A 19,366-nucleotide genomic window follows, 5' to 3' on the forward strand; every position below is an offset into this window, starting at 1 on the left:
AAATGGGTTCAGGCTTTCATTTAAATGAAGCATGTTTCAATAAACGCATGAAAAGAGAGACAGCAATTGACGTATTTAGAAACTAAGCTGAATTCTGTCTATGCTTTACTTAGGCTTTGATTCTGAACACAAGAAATCTATAAACCTTGTATTCACTTCATTCTCTAATCACTGAAGCACTTGCTGCCTGGCAAAGGTTCCACCTTAACAATTTTAAATTAAAAGAGCCATGAATAGCCAAAAAATGGAAACAGAAAGATGGGGAAAAACTCACAGTCTTACACATATTTCTGCTTCCCCACTCTGCTGACTAATGATGCTCTGTACTTCTTCATATGTTTTAGAAGTTAAGGGGATTCCATTCCACTCCAGTACTTGCATCCCTATAAAGACAAATTGGAGAATAAAGCCAAAAGTGTGGTGTGTGTGTGTGTGTGTGTGTGTGTGTGTGTGTGTGTGTGTGTGTGTCTCTGATCTGGGGTCACAGGAAATAGGAGACATCTCTGCACTTAAAAGCCAGCTCAGCACACCGTTTCGGAGAACATCCATTCCAAGTTCTCTGGAACATTACCAGGGTGATCTCATCAACTTACCTGAGCACACAGACTATATTTAATACAACATGCAAACTTTTGCTTTTGGAAACCCATTAAATATTATCAAACGCATGCATTCTGTTCACACTTCTATAAAGAAAACAGCACTGAATATATACTGCTTAGACCAATTTTGTATAGAGAAAACATGATCATTATCACTTCCAGTAGAATTCTCTCTGAGAGAGCAAGCTTTTGGAAGAATGTGAGCTTCCACATTTTAGCATGGAATGGGAATCACAGAAAAACGTCATCAAGATTTCCTGGTGAAGCTTCCCTCTAGAAACTGCAACACCTTAAGTATGTCCAGATTAAATGGAATGCATTCTGAGCTCTTCTCTCACTGCACGCCAGACATTCCTGAACAGGACAGAGGGAGCTGCAGGAAGAGCACAAGGCCCCATGTGCACGTGGCTCTGGGCTGGCTGTGCTGTTGCCATGTTGGCATTTTTAATAATGTCTGAACAAAGCACCCTCATTTTTACCTTGTTCTGAGTCCTGTAAAGTATGTAGCTGGGCTCATTTTCCTCTCTATCTAAAGAGACAGTTTTATACAAAAATAAAGCAGTGAAACAATATTTACATATTATATATCTGGTCTCTTTGGTCCATTTTATGAGCTTCAAGATAATTTAAGGATGTATGTTTGGCATGACTTTCGTGGTCCTAAGATCTGCCTATGTGATCTGGATAAAAATAGATGGTTTCATCCAATTCAGTGCCAAAATATTTGTGAATATGAATAGCTTTATTTGGGAAAAGTCCATATAACTATGGTATAATTTAAGAAACATTAATAATTACTCAACAATTAGGTTTTCCATGAGCTTCACCCTATGTGGAAATTCCCTATTGCTCACCACTGAGTTCAGTGGGAAATTCTAAACACGGCATGAGGGGTCTTCAAGGAAACACACTGGAAAGCATATTGCCAGTCGCAATCCAGGGAGGGAAATGCATTTACACTGCAGCGAAACTCCAGAAAAGCTCCATCAAAAGGCTGAGAGGAACACAAACAGAAAATGACTTTTCCATAACTTACTCCATGAAAATGTTATCTCCAGGTGGCCTTAGGGTTTATTTCAACCATCCCAGGCTGTTGTACACATAAAATGAGAAAATTATGTAACAAACAATGACAATACCGCTAAAGAAAACTACAGCACACTGAAAGAAGAAAATAAAGCACTATTTTTTAAGGTCAAGGGAAAAAGTACATTTATACACAGATGATTTTGAATTAAAACAAATTAATGCTGTTATAATTCAGAAATTGCATTGTCACTTTTCTTCAGGAGCACATTCTTTGCAAAGAAATAGTCACAGATTTTCATTCTTTTTCTGTGAATCTATCTGTTCAAATTTTTATTCTCAAAATAAAGGGCAAGTTGAAAAAAAGATCCAATGAAATGAAAAATGCACCTAATCATAAGAGAAAAACTACTTAGTATTACTTTAAAAATTGCTGAAAAATTATGCAGAGACCAGGATCCCTCTAGACGCATGTCTGAGGCCTGGAACCACACGGCCCCATCTCATGAGGTGGAGGGCACAGGGCTGCCACAGAACCTGACCTTTCCCCTGCCTCAGGTCTGATGAGATCCGAAGGAAACATCACCACTTCCAGAGTTCTTTCATACTTCTCACTAGTTTGCTACACATCCTGTAAGAACGAAACTAAATCACGAATGGAATGTACAGACCACTCTGTATTTACTTTATAAAGTGATTCTGCAAGTTGTATGAATTAAATGCCATGAATTTCATAAGTAATACATTTGATACAACACATCAGCAGAATGAAGGAAAGGACATGTGATAATGTTTAATATCCTTTCATGATAAAAATGGAGAACAGGCTAGGTACAGAGGGAATTTCCCTCAACATAATAAAAGCCAAGGTACCAAATGAGAAAAGCTGAATATTTTCTAAACCTGGAAAAAGACAGGCACGCCCACTTCACCATCTTCATTAAACACAGTACTAGAAGACCTGCTCGGAACAGCCAAGGAAGGAACAAAAGTCATCTAAACTGGGAAGAAACAGAGTCTCACTGTTTGCAGATTACGTGATCTTATATATCGAAAGCTCCCAAAGACTATAAAAAACTTAGGACTAATAAATTCATCAAAGTTGCAGGACACAAAGTCAATATAAAAAAATAGTAGCATTAGTCTATGCCAATAGTGAATTAAGTGAATTAGATATCAAGAAAGCAAACCCATTTAAAAGAGCTTCCAAAAATAGGTAGGAATACATTTACCCAAAGAGGTAGGAGACATGTAGATGAAAATTATAAAACGTTTATGAAAGAAATTGAACAGGATATCAAAAAATGAAAAGAAATTTCATGTGATAGATTTCAAGAATCAGTATTATAAGAACATCCAAACTATCCAAGGCCACTGACAGATTCAATGCAATCTGAATCAAAATAAGAATCACAGTGTTCACAGAACTGGGAAAAAACAATCCTAAAATTCATATGGAACTATGAAATACCTTGAATAGCCAAGGCCATTTGGAGCAAAATGAATAAAATAGGAAGCATTATACTCTCTGACTTCAAAATACTTGAAATGTATTTATTAATTATAAAATCCTATAAAACAATATAAAATGCATGCAAAATTTTTATTATACTTTGAAATTTAAAAAACTAACATTTTATAATTTTAAAAAATGTAAATATTTTTTCAAATTAAAATAGTATTTGATACTGGCTGTCCTTTAGAGAAATTACCTAAAAGATCGTATAGACAGGAATGATGATGTTTACTCATTGTGAGTACGATTTTATATTTTCCTAACATTTAAATTATACCCAGATGCCTATTAAACAATTTTTCAAGTCTGAGACAACACAGATGACCATCAGTCATGTTCCTGTACAGTACCTATAGGGATAGTTCCTCTCAGAAACTAACACACAATCTAGACTTTTGCCAAGTGCACAACAGTCATGATAGGATTTGCTTTTTAAATCTCAAAGCTAGGAGGTTAGGAACATACAAATAAAATATTATAAAACAACCTAAAACAATACTACAATAACAATAACGACAAAAAAACCCAAAATCAATTATCAGGTTATTAGGTCATTATAGAAGTTTTAAAAAACAACCAACATAAGACATTTTTATGTATGTTTTCTGAACTTCTGGGGCTGATTTTGAATGCTCTTCAGACTGGCAAAAGTCATTATTATCTTTATAGTGCAAAATTTTTGTTATATTATTCCTTGATCTATATTTAATGTTTGCCATTACATCAAAAACAACATATTAATTAAAATTATTCAGTTTACTGTATATTCAAACATATATAACACCAAAGCTTATGAGACTTTTTCATTTAATTCTTTTTACAAGTATTTTTCTAGCACATGGTATGTGGCATACATTAAACAATCCTCTTTGTTTATGTCTAATTTCGGTTGCTGTCATAAAAATTAATAAAAAGATACTGTACTTTTGTGGAAAAATTAAAAATAGTTTTGCAATTAGTAAAAAAAGGCAATTCACAGAGGAGAAAGTCCAGCACTGTTGTAGATACATCAAGAAAAGTCCAGATTCAGTGTGATTAGAAAGCACAGAGGAAAGCAAGAAGGACCTGTCACTTAACTGTCATCATATTGGAAAGAGTCTGAAGGTCAGGAAAAGCCGTGTGTTGGTCGGACTGGGATCAGAAGACTCTGACCTCCCCAAAGGAGGTAAGACTCACTACGTGGTTATTTCCACTATTCCCATGCTGTGCGTGGGGTGCCATGACTGCCTCAGGAGGAGCAGGCGAAACAGCAGCCCGCTTGCAGTTTATACAGCTGTAAGTGCCCTAATGACAGCCAAGGGAATGCAAGTCTTCTAGAGGGCAGTCTGGCAGAAACCAGTTAAATCAAACACATGTACACCAGATCTTCTCTTCTTGGGCATGTATTTGTGGAAGAATCGGGAGAAATGGCCACTGGGAGTGTAGAGACGCTGATGATGGAAATCCTTGGCCGAAGGTGGAGGAAACAGATGACATCAGGGTCACACAGGTAGATCCAGCTCAAAATCCATGGCAGGTGAGGAACAGGATGTGACCTTTGGGAAATGCCGTTTATGTAGATTCGCACAATATGCACATAAAATAAAATGTATCTTACATATAAATAATAGGCATCAGATAGATTATATTGGTTGCCCAAGAAGAGAAGAAGGAACTGAGAGAAAATAGAAGAAAATGAATGAGTGAATGAATGAATGAACGAATGAGTAAAAATACACAAAACAACAAAGGATCTTGCATGAACCCACAAGGCTGGTGTGGTAGGATGTGAAGATGTGAGGCAGAGGGTGGTCTGAAAAAGAAAAGAAAAGCCTAACCCTAAGTAAACTAACTAAATAAAGTATACATAAACACAAAAACAAACAATTTTTTGCGATTTGTTTTACATCTTTTTCACATTCATATTAGCCAGGTCTAATATTAATTTCCTAAATGTAGACAATCACTCGGGAGCCTTCTATAAAACGAATTAAGAAGCAACATCCCTTGCAGGTGGGCTTGGGGAACCCTGTACATCACCTACACCGATTATGTAATTACTCACTTTCATGTTGAGCAGCATTCATGAATGAGAAATACACATAGAGGTAAATTTTATTTTTTAAAAAACACATTTTTATAATTTATAAATTTGAGCTATCTACACATTAATGTAAAAGTGAGAAAGGAAAAAGAAAAAATAAGCAAAAGGAAGGGATAAAAGAATGAAGGAAGAAAATAAAAGATAAAGGCCAAAAAATAGTATTTAAATAGTATCCTGCCTATTCACAAGACAAGGAAACAATCAATGTGGATGATGAGACATTAAAAACTCCAGTATGTTTTTCTGGAGAAATTCATCTGCAAATACATAACCTAAAAGTTGGACAGTATTTTGTTGGAAAGTAATATCATCACAACTTTACTATGTTTTCAATATTGCTATTATTTTTTACTTATGGTATTCATAAGTAAAAGCTCAAACAAACCTTAAACGACAGACTCTCGATACACACAACATCTAAGAATGCTTATGTAGTTGGTACTTTGTCTTGACCATCACCAGCGTGCTCCTACTTTGTTTGGTCCTTAACCAGCTGCCGCGTGCCTGAGCTCGGTGGGTACCCCACTCTGGGACCTCCAGGTACATTTTACTGCTTGATGACCGCTTGAGTTTACTTCACTCTGTGATGGGGAGAACCCGGGGGCTATGATGGAAGAAGATATACATCCGCTGGTTTAGGGCTTATGGAAATGTAACTTTGGAGCTGAAGGTTTGTATGAGAAATTTTTGAAATGTTTACATCCCAGCCTTTTTATTTTTTTCTTCAATATCAAAAAAATGAAAGACTTAGGAGTCAGTCTAACAAAGCAAATAAAGGAACTTTACATTGAAAACTATAGCACTCTGAAAAAGGAGGTGGAAGTGGATATCAGACAATGGAAAGATATCCCCGTTCTTGGGTAGGAAGAACCAATATAGTGAAAATGGCCATACTTCCAAAATTGTTATACAGATTTAATGCAGTCCTTATCAAAACACCAACAGCATACTTCACAGAATTAGACAAAACGATCCTAAATTTATTTGGAACCAGAAGAGACCTATAATAGCAATAGCATTTCTGGGCAACAAAGGCAAGGCAGGAGGTATCACAATACCTGACCTGAAATTATACTACAAAGCTACAGTGATTAAAAGAGCATGGTACTGGCAAAAAAAAAAAAAAGACCTAGGGATCACTGGAACAGATTCAAAGATGTAGAAGCAACTCCAAACACACTCAGCCACCTTATCTTTGACAAAGGGTCCAAACATCTTCACTGGAAGAAAGATAGCCTCTTCAATAAATGGTGCTGGGAAAAGTGGCTTTCCACATGCTGAAGATTAAAACTAGCCCATGTCTATCCCTATGTACTAAAGTAAAATCCAAATGGATCAAAGATTTAAATATTAAAACAAAAACACCAAATCTGATGGAAGATAGGATAGGTAGAACACTTGAAGACATTGATGTAGGCAAAAGCTCTGTGAAGAAAACCCAGTTGCAGAGGACATATTACAAATAACCAACAAATGGGATTTCATCATATTAAAAAGCTTTTGCATAGCAAAGGAAACCACCAACACAGTGAAGAAACAACCCAGAGTTGGAAAAAAATTTTGCCAGCTGTTCCTCAGACAAAGGACTCATATCTAGAATATATAAAGAATTCCAAAAATCAGATTCCTCAAATTTAAAATCTCAATCCAAAATTGGACAGGTGAAATGAATAGACACTCCTCATATGAAGAAGTATGAATAGCAAATAAATATATGAAAAAATGTTCAACATCACTGATCATTTGTAAAATGCAAATTAAAACAATGCTGAGATTCCATCTCACTCCAGAAAGAATGGCTATTATCAAGAAATCAACCAATAAATGTGCTGGCCAGGCTGTGGAAGAAAGGAACCCTTCTCCATTGTTGGTGGAGTGTAGACTGATGCAACCACTGTGGAAATCAGTGTGGAGATACCTCAAAAAACTAAAACTAGAGGTTCCATTTCATCCAGCTGTTCCCCTTGTTGGTATCTTCCTAAAAGAATTAAAAGTATCATATCATAGTGATATATGCACACCCATGTTTATAGCAGCACAAGCTGTAATAGCTAAATCTTGGAAACAGCCCAAATGCCCATCAACCGATGAATGGATAAAGATTTGGGTTTTTTATACAATGGAGCAATACTCTGGCATAAAGAAGGATAAACTTGAGACATTTCTAGGTAAATGGACGTGAGATCATGCTGCTATGTGAAATAAATCAGACATACAAATATCCATCGTTTCTCTGGTGTGCAAAACCAAAAGGGTAAATAAGGACCAAAATACATAGCAGATATGGGGAAATAGGAAGAAAATGTTCAAATGGGAGGAGAACACGCAAGGTGGGAGGGGGAAAGGAAAGGGAAAAGAAAAAATCAATAGAAGGGGGGAAACAGAAACAAAGTTTTTGTAAGTAAGGAGGGAAAGCGGGGTTGAAGGGAGGAGAAGGGGTTGGGGGAAAAAGCAGAATCGAGATATGTCGTGTACAGGTACAAATCCCCTATGATCAAGGTAATCACTACGTACATTAAAGTGGACCAATAAAATCAGTTTCAAAAAGAAAAACAAAATAAATCTAAAATGTCAAGATTTTATTCCATTAAACTGTATATTTTTAAAATACGTGATATGTCTCAGCTTCTTCTCTTCATAGTGTGAAGAAAGTAGATCAAACTCATTGGAATTCTTAGTCTGCATTTTATCGGTATACACTCTTTCAAATTTCTGGGCCAGCTGGGCTCCGGAAGTGCGTGGCGTTCGCACCGCCTTCCCTGCGTGGGTGAGGGGCCGGCCGCGCCTGCCCCGCGCCCGCGTCCCGCAGTGTGAGGCCTCACGGAGCCTGCACGGGTGGGCGGGAAACAGTTTCCGGCCCAGGTGAAGGCAGGATTGGAGCTGATCTCACTTGATTCCCAGCCGAAGAATAACCTGTTTCCGGGCCGGGGATTTAGCTCAGTGGTTCCGCCGCCTGCCTCACAGGCCCAAGGACCCAAGTTCGATCCCCGGTATCAAAAAAAAAAAAAAAAAGAGTAACGTGTTTCCTCCCCTCCCCTCCGGTATGAGTGCTGCAAGTTCTGCCTCGGGTAAGGTGAACACCAGAACATAATTAGCTATAATCTGTTGTCGAACTTGAAAAATTATCGTAATAGAATTGTTTCTGTTCACAAGGATTAGGAAAATAATCTAGTGTTACACTCGCATGTTTTCTGGAAGGACTGGAACAGATGCCGACATCACTGTGTGGCCACAGCCGAGCGCACTTGGAATCGCTGTCTTTTTGAGACAGACCAAGTCAGGGCGGGTGGGTGCATCATCATTTCTCTGACCCCAGAGAAGAGTTTCCTGTGTGCAGCGCCATCGTCTCAATTACAGTAGGTTGCAACTCATAAATGAACAACCGTTTCTTAGTTTAATTTCCCATTTTATGATAAAATGTCTGGAAGAGACATTTTCGGACTTGCTAAGAAATGATATTAAGAAATTAACACTATCAAATCTGAAGAACACCATGGCTAGCTAATGTGAACAGATTAAACTAACAATATATGGATTATATGGAAACACAGAGTTAATTGGACAGACACAGGAAGCTAACAGAAATGATCCATTTGTGCCTGAAAAATGCTCATCTAACCGTTGCTTCTGGGCTGCTTTTTTGGTACCGGGGATCGAACTCGGATCCTTGCGCTTGCGCAGCCGGCGGAGAAACCACTGAGCAAAATTCTCGGCCTAGTTGCTTCTTGGCTTTAAGTATCATTACTGAAATCTTAAAAATTCTGCTTCAGTTATGTTTTTAATATGCTTGGCATGCATATATTATGAAACATTCTTTTTAAAATGCTACTTCAGTGTACCCCACTGCATAAGTAATATATTTTAACACAAAATATTCTCACTATATTCTAAGAAAATCATTTCCTAAGAAATGAGCCCTGTTTGACTCAGTGGCAAAATCTTTGTCATCCCTAAAGGCTGATGTGGACGGATAATTTAAATTCCATCTTATAACATTATTTGACAGATCAAATGCATAGCTCTTTGCTTACATTACTGAGATGTAACTTTAAATTATGCATACATGAGGCAAAAAGGGAATTATGTTTCTGAAAAGGAAACTTATGACAAAAAAACTCCCAATCATAGTTTAAAAGTAAAAATTCAAAGTAAAAGAAAAATTCAAATTTACTTAACCAATAGGATAATAAAATGACTTTTTTGACAAAAGAGTAGGGATGTCTTATTGCAACCAAATATCACAAGTACTCTTACCTAGCAATATTACAAGCAGTCATATGCTCTACATAAAAGTTTAATAAAATTTTTACATTTTAATTGAAGAGGAAGGAACACTTCCATACTCATTTTAAAAGGCCAGTTTTATTCCAAATCTAAATCCAGACAAGAACAATACAAGAAAAGGGAATTATTGGCCAATATCCCTGAAGAACATAAATATAAAACCTTCAGCAAAATCTAGCAAACCAAATTCAGTAGCACAGTGAAAGTTGTATCCACCACAAACAAGTAGGATGGGCCCTGGGGATGTGAGGCCCATCGACATCCATAAACCAGTAAGCGTGGTCCACACCTGGGCACGATGAGGGGGAGAAATGGCAAGATCCTCTCCACAGGGCAGACAACACACCAGATAAAATGCAACGTTTGATTTTCACAGTAAAAACTCTCAACAAACTGAGCATGTGAGGAATATACCTCAAAATAATAAGCAACCATGAAAGTCAAGCAGGACACCCCACTGCTGACTGATGCTCTATGGTGATGGCATGAAAGATTTTTTTCTTTACCATATGGACAATCACTCTCACTCATTTATTAAACAGAGCGTGGAAGCCCTAGCTGGGATGGGTAATAATTACTATAGCATCCATAGTGGAAAGAAGGAAAATGGTCTCTGTTTTCAGATGACTCAATTTTATATTTACAAAATCCCAAGATTCCATTAAAATACTGATGAAATAAAGAAGTTCAGTAGAGTTGTAGAACATAAAATCAGCATACCAAAATCAGTTGTTTTTCTATACACTAGCAATGAACTATCTGAAAAAGACATAATAAAAATATCCTATTTACAGTAGGTACAAAAATGAAATACCAGGGTAGAAATTTAACCGAGTGTTTTTCTGTGCTGAAAAAGACAGAATGCCCCTTGTCATTCTTTGAAAGAATTAATATTTTTTAAATTCCCAAACCACTGCAAGTGATTTATAGGTTGAATGCAACCCCTACAAATACTCCAAGATGTTTTTCAAAGAAATAGAACCAATATCCCCAACATTCATATGGAATCGAAAAGACCCCAAATAGTCAACACAATTTTGAGAAGAACACAGCTGGAGTCTGCACTGGTATTTCAGACCACATTGCAAGCTGCAGTCCTCCAACTGGTACGATGGTAGCACAACAACACACAGGCCAGGGAGCCAGAATCAAGTGCCCAGGAATAAGCCAGAAAAATCCAGTCAACCCTCTTTTGGGAAGAAAAACAGGCCAAGTATAGTGTGTTAATCAATGGTGTTGGGAATGTGGAAAAAGAAAACAGCATGACTCTTTCCTTAAACTCACAAAAATCAACTTAAAATGAATTAAACATAAAGTCTGAAACCATGATACTCCTCAGAGACATAGGAAAAATGCCATGATGTTAACCTTGGCAATGGTGGGGTTTTATTATTATCATTATTACACCAAAAGTACAAGCAGCAGCAGCAGTGACAAAATGAAGAAGCAGAGCTATCCCAAAGTAAAAAGCATCTTCACAGCAAAGGCGCAAGCGGCAAATGGGAAAAAAGTTGTGCAAACCCTACATTTAACAGGCTGTGATCTAATGTATAGAAGAAAGTCGTAAGACTCATGAGCACAAATGGAATGGAACAAATAACTTGATTTAAAAGATGGCAAAGAACCACAATACACATGTTCTCAAAGTACACAGACAAGTGGACGATGGGTTCCTGAAAAGCTGGCCAGCAACACTCATTATCAGGGAAAAGCAAATCAAAGCCCCAATGGAACAACTCCTCACTCCTTCTCCAAAAGTTAACTGAGTGTCCCCAAGGATGTAGAGAACAAGGGATGGTTATAAAGTGTTGGTGAGAACCTACATTAGTACAGCCATTAAGGAGAACAGAATGGAGGTTCTTCAAAAAAAGGAAAAAATAGAACTATAATATCATCAGTGAGCAATCCCACTTCTGGGTACATAGCTAGAGGAGATAAAGTTTCCTGCTCATCACAGTGTTACAGCCACAGCCAAGTCATGGAGACAGCTATTTGAATGCTCTCAGATTAGTGGCTAAAAATTGTGATATATACAGCAATAAAATCAAAGAAATCTTGCTACTTGCAGCAACTGAAATGAAACTTGATGGCATTATTCTAAATGAAATAAGTCAGAGGGGAACAAATACTGTATGATCTTACTTATGTGTGGAACCTAGAAAAATGCTCTCCCAGAGGCAGAGTATAGGGCAGATGGTGGTTTCCAGGGCTGAGGGATGGGCAGTGGGGGATACTCACCAAAATGTAGAGACCTTTAAGCTGGACACAGGGTGCACACCTGCAATCCTAGCACTCTGGGAGGCTGAAGCAGGAGGATTGTAAATTCAGGCCCAGCCTCTAAAATTTAGCAATTTATCAAGACTTTGTCTCAAAATAAAAAGTAAAGAAAGTCTGAGAATATAGCTCAGTGTGAAGGCTCAGTACTGAAAAACAGAAACCACCATCACCACCACCAAAACCCCCCCCCAAAACCAAAAACTCAACAAATAACAGCAACAACAAAACAAACCCCACACAACACCAAAGATCAATACAAAACAACAAAAACAAACACCTCCCAGATAAAACAAAAACCAAATATAACCTTTCAGTGTGAAGATAAGTTCTGCAGGTGTAGTGCTCATGTTGAACACTGTTAGTAACCATGTACTGTGTACTTAAGATTTGCTAAGAGCATAGGTCATAAATGTTCTCACCAATAAACAAAGGCTATAGAAGGGGTATGTCAAGTAGCTCAGTTTTGGTAGTTGCTTCACAACATATGCATTGTCAGCATAACAAGTCATAAAAGCAACGATGAGGAACATTTTTTTAAATCTTGCTATACTGCAGCCAATGATACTACAATTATTATGAACAGTAAAGTCAAAAGGCTCACTTTTAGTGCATAATTTCATTCCTCATTATTAGTATCAAGAGATATAAGTAACATGAGGAAGCCATTGCAAGCAATAAAAAATATCAGTAACCATTTTATCATCCTGAATTTTTAAAGAAATAGAACAAATTTTATGTCAAGCTAAATCATAAGAAGTGGCAATATTCTGCCCTTTAAATCACAAATAAGATTTAGCAAATAATCCTCTTTGGTTTGATAGATGTGCAATAAATAATAAATGGTATGTGATGGTTGGATTCCATTTGCAAACTTCTCAATCACATTTAGTGAATAGAATTTAATTTTCAAATGCTATCAATCAATATTATAGTGTATACAGCATTGTACAATAATTGACTTTCCACTGAAAAATGAGAATTGTCTAAGAAGAAAATAGTTTAACAGCATATCTGTCAAACAGATTCAACTACTTTCCCTTCAGCTCTCTAAAATTCATGTAGAGAACCAATTTCCCTAACTCATAAGCAAACATGATTACAACTATAAAAATAATCAAAATACAATGCTAGGTGAGTTATAGGATATATATATATATATATATATATATATATATACACATATATATATATAATCTCTTTGGATAAAAGAAATGAAATTAGGACCATTTCATTCATGTTCATGCTGTATATCAATAAAGAGCCCCTATATGACACTTAATAAAAGCCAGTAACAAAGTAATTTCGTACACCTTGTCTCATTTTATCCTCAGAGCAATCTAATAAAAATGATAGGATAGGTATACATGCCTATTTTTACAGATTAAAAAAATCTTGGTTTCTGAAATCACATTTCATGATAGGTCAAAAACCAAGGTCTTTTTATTTGCTATATAAATTCAGAAATACTAACATTTAAAGGTTCTTTTATGATTAAGTTATGCAGAAGAATTATACGTTTTTGACTACTTTGACAGCTAACACCTTAGATTTAATTGCATAATCACGATCAATTAATGTATTCAGCCAAGATAAAACTGACCACCCTAGGCCCACACATGCTTAATCAGCACGCGTTGGAGATGGCCCTGCCATCAGCCACGTGTGACCCCGTCCGGCCAGGCTGGCCCTCGGCAGGGCGCACAGAGACCTGGGTGGGCGGAAGGCCGGTGACGTCACGCTCACGTGACCCCGCCCCTCTTCGGACTGAGGAACCTTCACCTGGCCCGGCCTTGGGTCAGTGGGACGCTAGCTTTCCTCCCCCAGGAGCTCCCAGCTTTCTATGCCCATGGTGCATATTTCGTAACAGAAGCAATCAGAGCTATACTGAAAGCCAGGAAAATGGTTAGGAAAATAGGAATACAGCATAGCAAATGATTCGACATTTTTATATTAAATACAGCATAGCAACTGATTTGACATTTTTACATTAAATGCAATTTTCAGAAAATGCTATCATGATAAAAAAAATGGGCTTGTTGAGCGTCAGGTTCTTCAAATTAGTACAGTCCTGTATCCACTTCTACAGCTCATTAATGCAAGCTCTCTAGGGACTGTAAAACACTGAGAGAAACTTCGTTTTTGTTTTCCCTAAATACTTGAAGCAACATTGACTGAGGCATAATTTCCTCAAATAAGGAAGTCTTACACAGTGAGCTTTCTTCATAAGTATTAACACGTGTGGCTCTTGGCTATCTTCTGTCCTACTGAGGTGTGACTAGCCGAGGGTGAGAATATAAAATACTGAACTACTATCTACACATATACATTTAAAGAGTATGGATGTATAGTGGTAACTGAAAGCAAGATATAAAACTTGGATGCCAAATGCTCTGAAGGTTTATTATCATATGCACAGATTTAAGTTTTAAAAACTTACTGGCTTAGCAAATGTGAAAACTGTGTTCAGGAACAAGTGACTGAGAGTGCTGAAGTGGCTCTCATGGGCCGAACGTTAGTATGCATTGTATACACTCACAGTACCCACCTCTCAGCACACCTACTGTCTGCCCTGTTCCCACGCTGTTCCAAACAGCCATGTCTTACACCTGGGCTCCTAAGCTCCTAATTACTTTCCTTGCTTTTACCTTTTTGAAGATTGTGTGTGTGTGTGTGTGTGTGTGTGCACGTGTGTGTGCACGTGCGCGTGCTACTGGTGATTAAACCCAAGGCCTTCACACTGAGCGGCATCCCCGGCCCTTTTTCATTTTTCATTTTGAGGCAAGGTCTCACCATATCTTTAAATTGCCAGGCTGGGCTCAAACTTGGGATGTTCCTTCCTCAGCCTCCCAGAGTGCTGGGATGACAGATGCCCCACCACGCCTGGACAGAAAGGAGGCCGTGGTGCCGGGACTGGTTGAACGCAGAGAGAGGAGCACAAAATTTCAGTTAGGAAAGTAACAAAGGTTGAAGCGTGTCGGCCACTGTGCACATCTGCACTTCTGTGAAAGTGGATTGGTGGCAACTCACACAGCCGAGCGGGGTGTCTGGGGTCCCTCTAACCACAGATGAAGAGTAGCTGGCAGCAGGGCTTCCTCTAAAAGAAGGGATTAAGAGAGGCCCTCAGCAAATTCAAACACTGACACTAATAAGGGATTTAGGAATGAATAGGGAGAACAAAACCAATGTAGCTTAAAAAAAAGTAGAAAGAAACTTACTTTCTTCTCAAAACTCAGAGAAATGTAATAAATGAAACATTCGTAACATGAAGCTGTTGAGTACTGAAAGCCGAGTTCCTGTGGAATATATTTCGCTTCCACTGTGACCACTGTCCTGGACGGCAGCAGACCTCGTACCTCTGGTACTGTTACTACGCACCAGCCAGTCAGTGGACTGAACACTCCTTGCATGACCTCTGCAAGTCCGTGGACAGCGCTTGTCTTCAGGCACTTACGTCAGTTCCTGGCACCACGGGAAGTGGGCGGGAGCCCCTGGGCCGGATGCAGGCGGCCCTGCGCACTCCCCTTGGGGACCACCTGGTCTGAACGCACACAGCACTGACCTGCGTCTGTGCATCTCTCTACTTCAGTTTTGCTTTCGGTGAAAATAAATGCTACAGGGCCGGGGATTCAGCTCAGTGGTTCCGGCGCCTGCCTCGAAAGCGTAAGGTCCTGAGTTCAATCCCCGGTACCAAAAAAAAAAAAAAAAAAAGAAAAGAAAATAAATGCTACATGGATCAGTGAAAACACCCACTGACAGCACAAGGTAAGGAAAGGAGTTTTCTTTCCTTAAAGACATGCTTTATATAGTTTTTCAAAATTATTTTATATTTTTATTTTTTCAGATCCTGATCAGACTTTCCCGCCACAGTGCGAATTGTGTAGCCAGTGCCTTTCTAAGCTCCTGGCACTTTGAGAGCAAGAAAGCACTGGATCCCTCCATTCATTCTAGAATATCCCTGTGCAGAGCGGTTACTGAGTGCAGGTTTGGACACATTTGCACTCTTCGTTATTTCCTAAAATTCTCACCTCCACTCCCTAACCACAGCCCTCTCTCTGGACTTCCTGTTCATCCCCTCCATCGCTATTTCCAGCTCACTGGTCTCCCAGCAGTGGGTTCCTAATTCTGCAGTACGGACCTCCTCCACTTCCTCCACTAGAAACAAACGTTTGATTCAAGGGTGGATCCAGGATCTGTAAGACCTGCAGCTTATTCCATTTTATGAAAAAATAAAATTGTGAATAAAAAGTTAAGTACAGCTGGATACTTGTCAAAAGAAGAAAAAAAATCATAACAAATAACAAATGTTAAGAAGCTGACAAATGCCCCAAATCTCCTACTCTAAGCCCATCCCACAGCCCCGGAAGGTGCTTGGTGGGAGGAGTAGCACTGAAACGATTTAGCCACTTCCTGTCTCACCAGTTTTTTGTGCCACTGTGTAATTAGTGTCACGTCCTAATTCTAGCTCATGGATTTCTGTCTACTCCTGCTCACAAGCCACCACCTCATTCCCCACCCCTGAGCCTCTGAGTATGTGTTTCTTAAGGCACCGTCCCTCTGTCACATTCCTTCCACAGGCGAAGTGTCTGTAATTCCCACCAAAGACCTGGGGAGTTTCTGAGATTCGTTCAGTGGCACACTAGTAGCTGATGAGGAAGACCGGCCGAGACCTGAAACCATCTAACTCCTACAGGACTTAATCAATCAGGTGTGTTTTCAGTGACTGGCAGGCTGAGGAAGATGTATGAACAGATATCCACTGTATGGATGTCCACAGATTTCAACCAGAATGCTAGGTTTACTGATTAATATATTGTTGGTAAGAAAAATTCAGCAGGGCACAGTAGTGCACAGCTGTAATCTCAGCTCTTTAGGAGGCTGAGACAGCAGCATGGCAAGTTGGAAACTATCTGGGTAAGTTAGCAAGATCCTGTCTCAAAATAAAAATGTAAAACTGCCAAGGATATGGCTCAGGGGTAGAGTCCCTGAGCTCAATCCCTAGGGCCTCTACCACTAATTTATTAACTAGTAAATAAGCAATAAACTGTGAGTAAATGATCAATAAATTATTAGTCAATAATCAGTAAATTATTAGCGAACAATTAATAAAATACTTATTAGCATATGATTAAGAAATCATTTATTTCTTAATAAATAAAATTTTACAACTTGAAAAAGACAGGACTTTTACAAGATTAGTCAAAGCTACATTTTTACAGTTAGAAGGTGGTATATTTACAAAGGAAATAGCTTAATCATTTCAAGCATTATAATTCCTTTTCTATGCAGATCTACTACCTAAAGTGACATTTACCATTCTGTCAGATGCCTCTGGCAGCTAAATGTTCCCTTACTGAAGTCTGGACCTTATAAGATTACCAGTCATCCATGAAAATAATGTCATCTGACCTTAATAAAAGGTTAGCTAATTCTCTAGCTAATTCATAGCATTAAAGTTATAAAAGATATGAATTCCTTTAATCCTTATTGTATCTCTGTAAGGTAGATTTAAAAACCTTTAATTGTTCAGATGAGATAAAAAGAGATGGAGAGAATGCAAACAACTAGCTGAAATGGATTGGAATGGCATTAATTCAGTTTTCTGACTACAAATTTGATGGCTTTTCCATTAATAATGTTACATGTTCCTTGCAGTGCAAAGTTCAGACCTGAGTATGGTCCATTATCAAACCACATACAGACGAAGGGACACTGAATTCAAAGTGAAAATGGCAAATATTCTATTTAGCATCAAAGATCTCCAAAGTTCAGAGTGAGCACAGTTTTTGCACCATTTACAATGTGCCAAATACTGTATGTTTCTGATATATTATTTCAAAATCTGATAACAGTTTGTAGAGACTGCTAACATTCCAATTTTCCAACTGAGAACACCCAGATACTAAAAGTTAGACAAGATATCCAAGCATAAAGTACTAGCTCTAGACTTAAAATTGTGGCTTATCTGACTAAAAATATGCACTCTATCTCTTGTGGATGCTAGCAGTATTGGGTGGTCAAAGGTCTGCCATGGATGTTAATGAGAGAATTTAATATCTTTGCTTCTAAAACATTTATTCCAAGTTTATTAAAATGCAGTGAATTTTATAGCATATTTGTCGGACAAATGCAAAAAAATTTTTTTTTGGTACTGGGGATCGAACTCGGGACCTTGCGCTTGTGAGGTAGGTGGTGGAACCACTGAGCTAAATCCCTGGCCCCAAATGTAGAAATTTAACTACAGAAACAACTGTTAATCAAGAAGCAGTATCACTTGAACATAAATAAATATTTTGAGATCTGTTACCTTTGCTGATAAAAGCAATCAAATTAGGATTAGGGGTATTATACTGCACCAAACAGGACAATGCATAAACTCTCTTATTGTACCTATCATAAATATCATGACTAAAACATAATTCTCCTCAGCTAAATATGAAAACAAATGGATAAAAGATAAACAAATTGATATTGTCCTGACAATGTAGCTAATGACTACAATCCCGGTGTATTAAGTGTGATATTACTACAACCCAAAAAATAGATTATGACCAACCAGTCCAGGTACCAACGATTTGAATTTTTCTCCTCAGTATTTAGTCACTGCCCTAATCTGCATATCAACACGAAGTGTCATCTGTGTCACATGTGCCTAGCATGGCAGCTGCTAGGCATGTTGACCAGACTCATGGTAGTGATCAGCCTGTACCTGGTGATCTCCCTGGAACAAGAACAAGGAAGCCCACTCATTTGTGCTGTGCTTGCTTCTTGATGTTCAACCTTAAGAACTCATTGCCATCTGTAACACATGCCCCGAGAGGCATAAGCACAGATAGAGACTTTCTTGCCTGGAACATGCTCCCTGCGGTACACAGGAGTGTGTTCTCACCCATGCTACGGGAATTAGTCCTTCTGCCATGGGCTTCTTCATAGCAGGGACTTCCACAGGCCAGAGTCTAAAAGCAAAATAACTACTCACACAACTTCACCCTCACCCCAATCACTGATTCTCAACAATAAATCCAACAGTATTGTTTTGCTCGAAACTATCAGTTTGTCTTTAAGAAGAGCTAGCTGGTTAGATGAGTATCAATCACCCACATGCACTGAGGCAACTGCAAACTAAGTATCTTAAAATATCCATGAATTGGAATGGATCAGGTGCAGTCCTCATAGAATAGCCTTTCAACAAACAATGATGTTTCTCATTTTTGTACAGGTCTAAGGGTCTGGGAGAGGTTAACCTGCCATACAGCTCTCGATAAACCCACGAACACACACTGGCTGTCACTGATTTTAACTTTTCCACTACCATTTCATTTTCCTATTGATTCATTAAGTTGGTTCTTGAAACTACTTCATAGTTTAACCCTATATTCCTGCCCTACCTCCAAACAACTTTCCAAACAAATTTATCCATTATAATGATAAAGATATGTAAGCTTCAAAAGATTTTACTAAATTAGCTTCCAGTCAGACAACCTATCATTACATAAAAAATTGGTTTTGGCTCATTGGGTAAAAGCTATTGTTAGTACTTATGGATTCCTAGTTCTCTTATAAAAATTATAGAAGTTTTCC

General features: G+C 38.2%; 1 protein-coding gene across 9 annotated transcripts in view; it reads right to left on the reverse strand.

The window, feature by feature from the left end:
• The window catches only part of Pclo (piccolo presynaptic cytomatrix protein), a 350,152-nt gene that overhangs the window by 79,362 nt on the left and 251,424 nt on the right, over positions 1–19,366 (reverse strand). For 8 of the 9 annotated variants that reach the window (XM_087206755.1, XM_087206754.1, XM_087206756.1 and 5 more), the window contains one exon: positions 275–383. In XM_087206755.1, the coding sequence (XP_087062881.1) occupies positions 275–383 (109 nt within the window). The remainder of the gene's footprint in view (positions 1–274; positions 384–19,366) is intronic. The other variant, XR_015449439.1, reaches the window with a different exon arrangement.

Source organism: Heterocephalus glaber, unplaced genomic scaffold (genome assembly GCF_053883595.1).
Source record: "Heterocephalus glaber isolate CG9 unplaced genomic scaffold, H.glaber_assembly_v1.0 deba00000678, whole genome shotgun sequence".
Lineage (NCBI taxonomy): Eukaryota > Metazoa > Chordata > Mammalia > Rodentia > Bathyergidae > Heterocephalus > Heterocephalus glaber.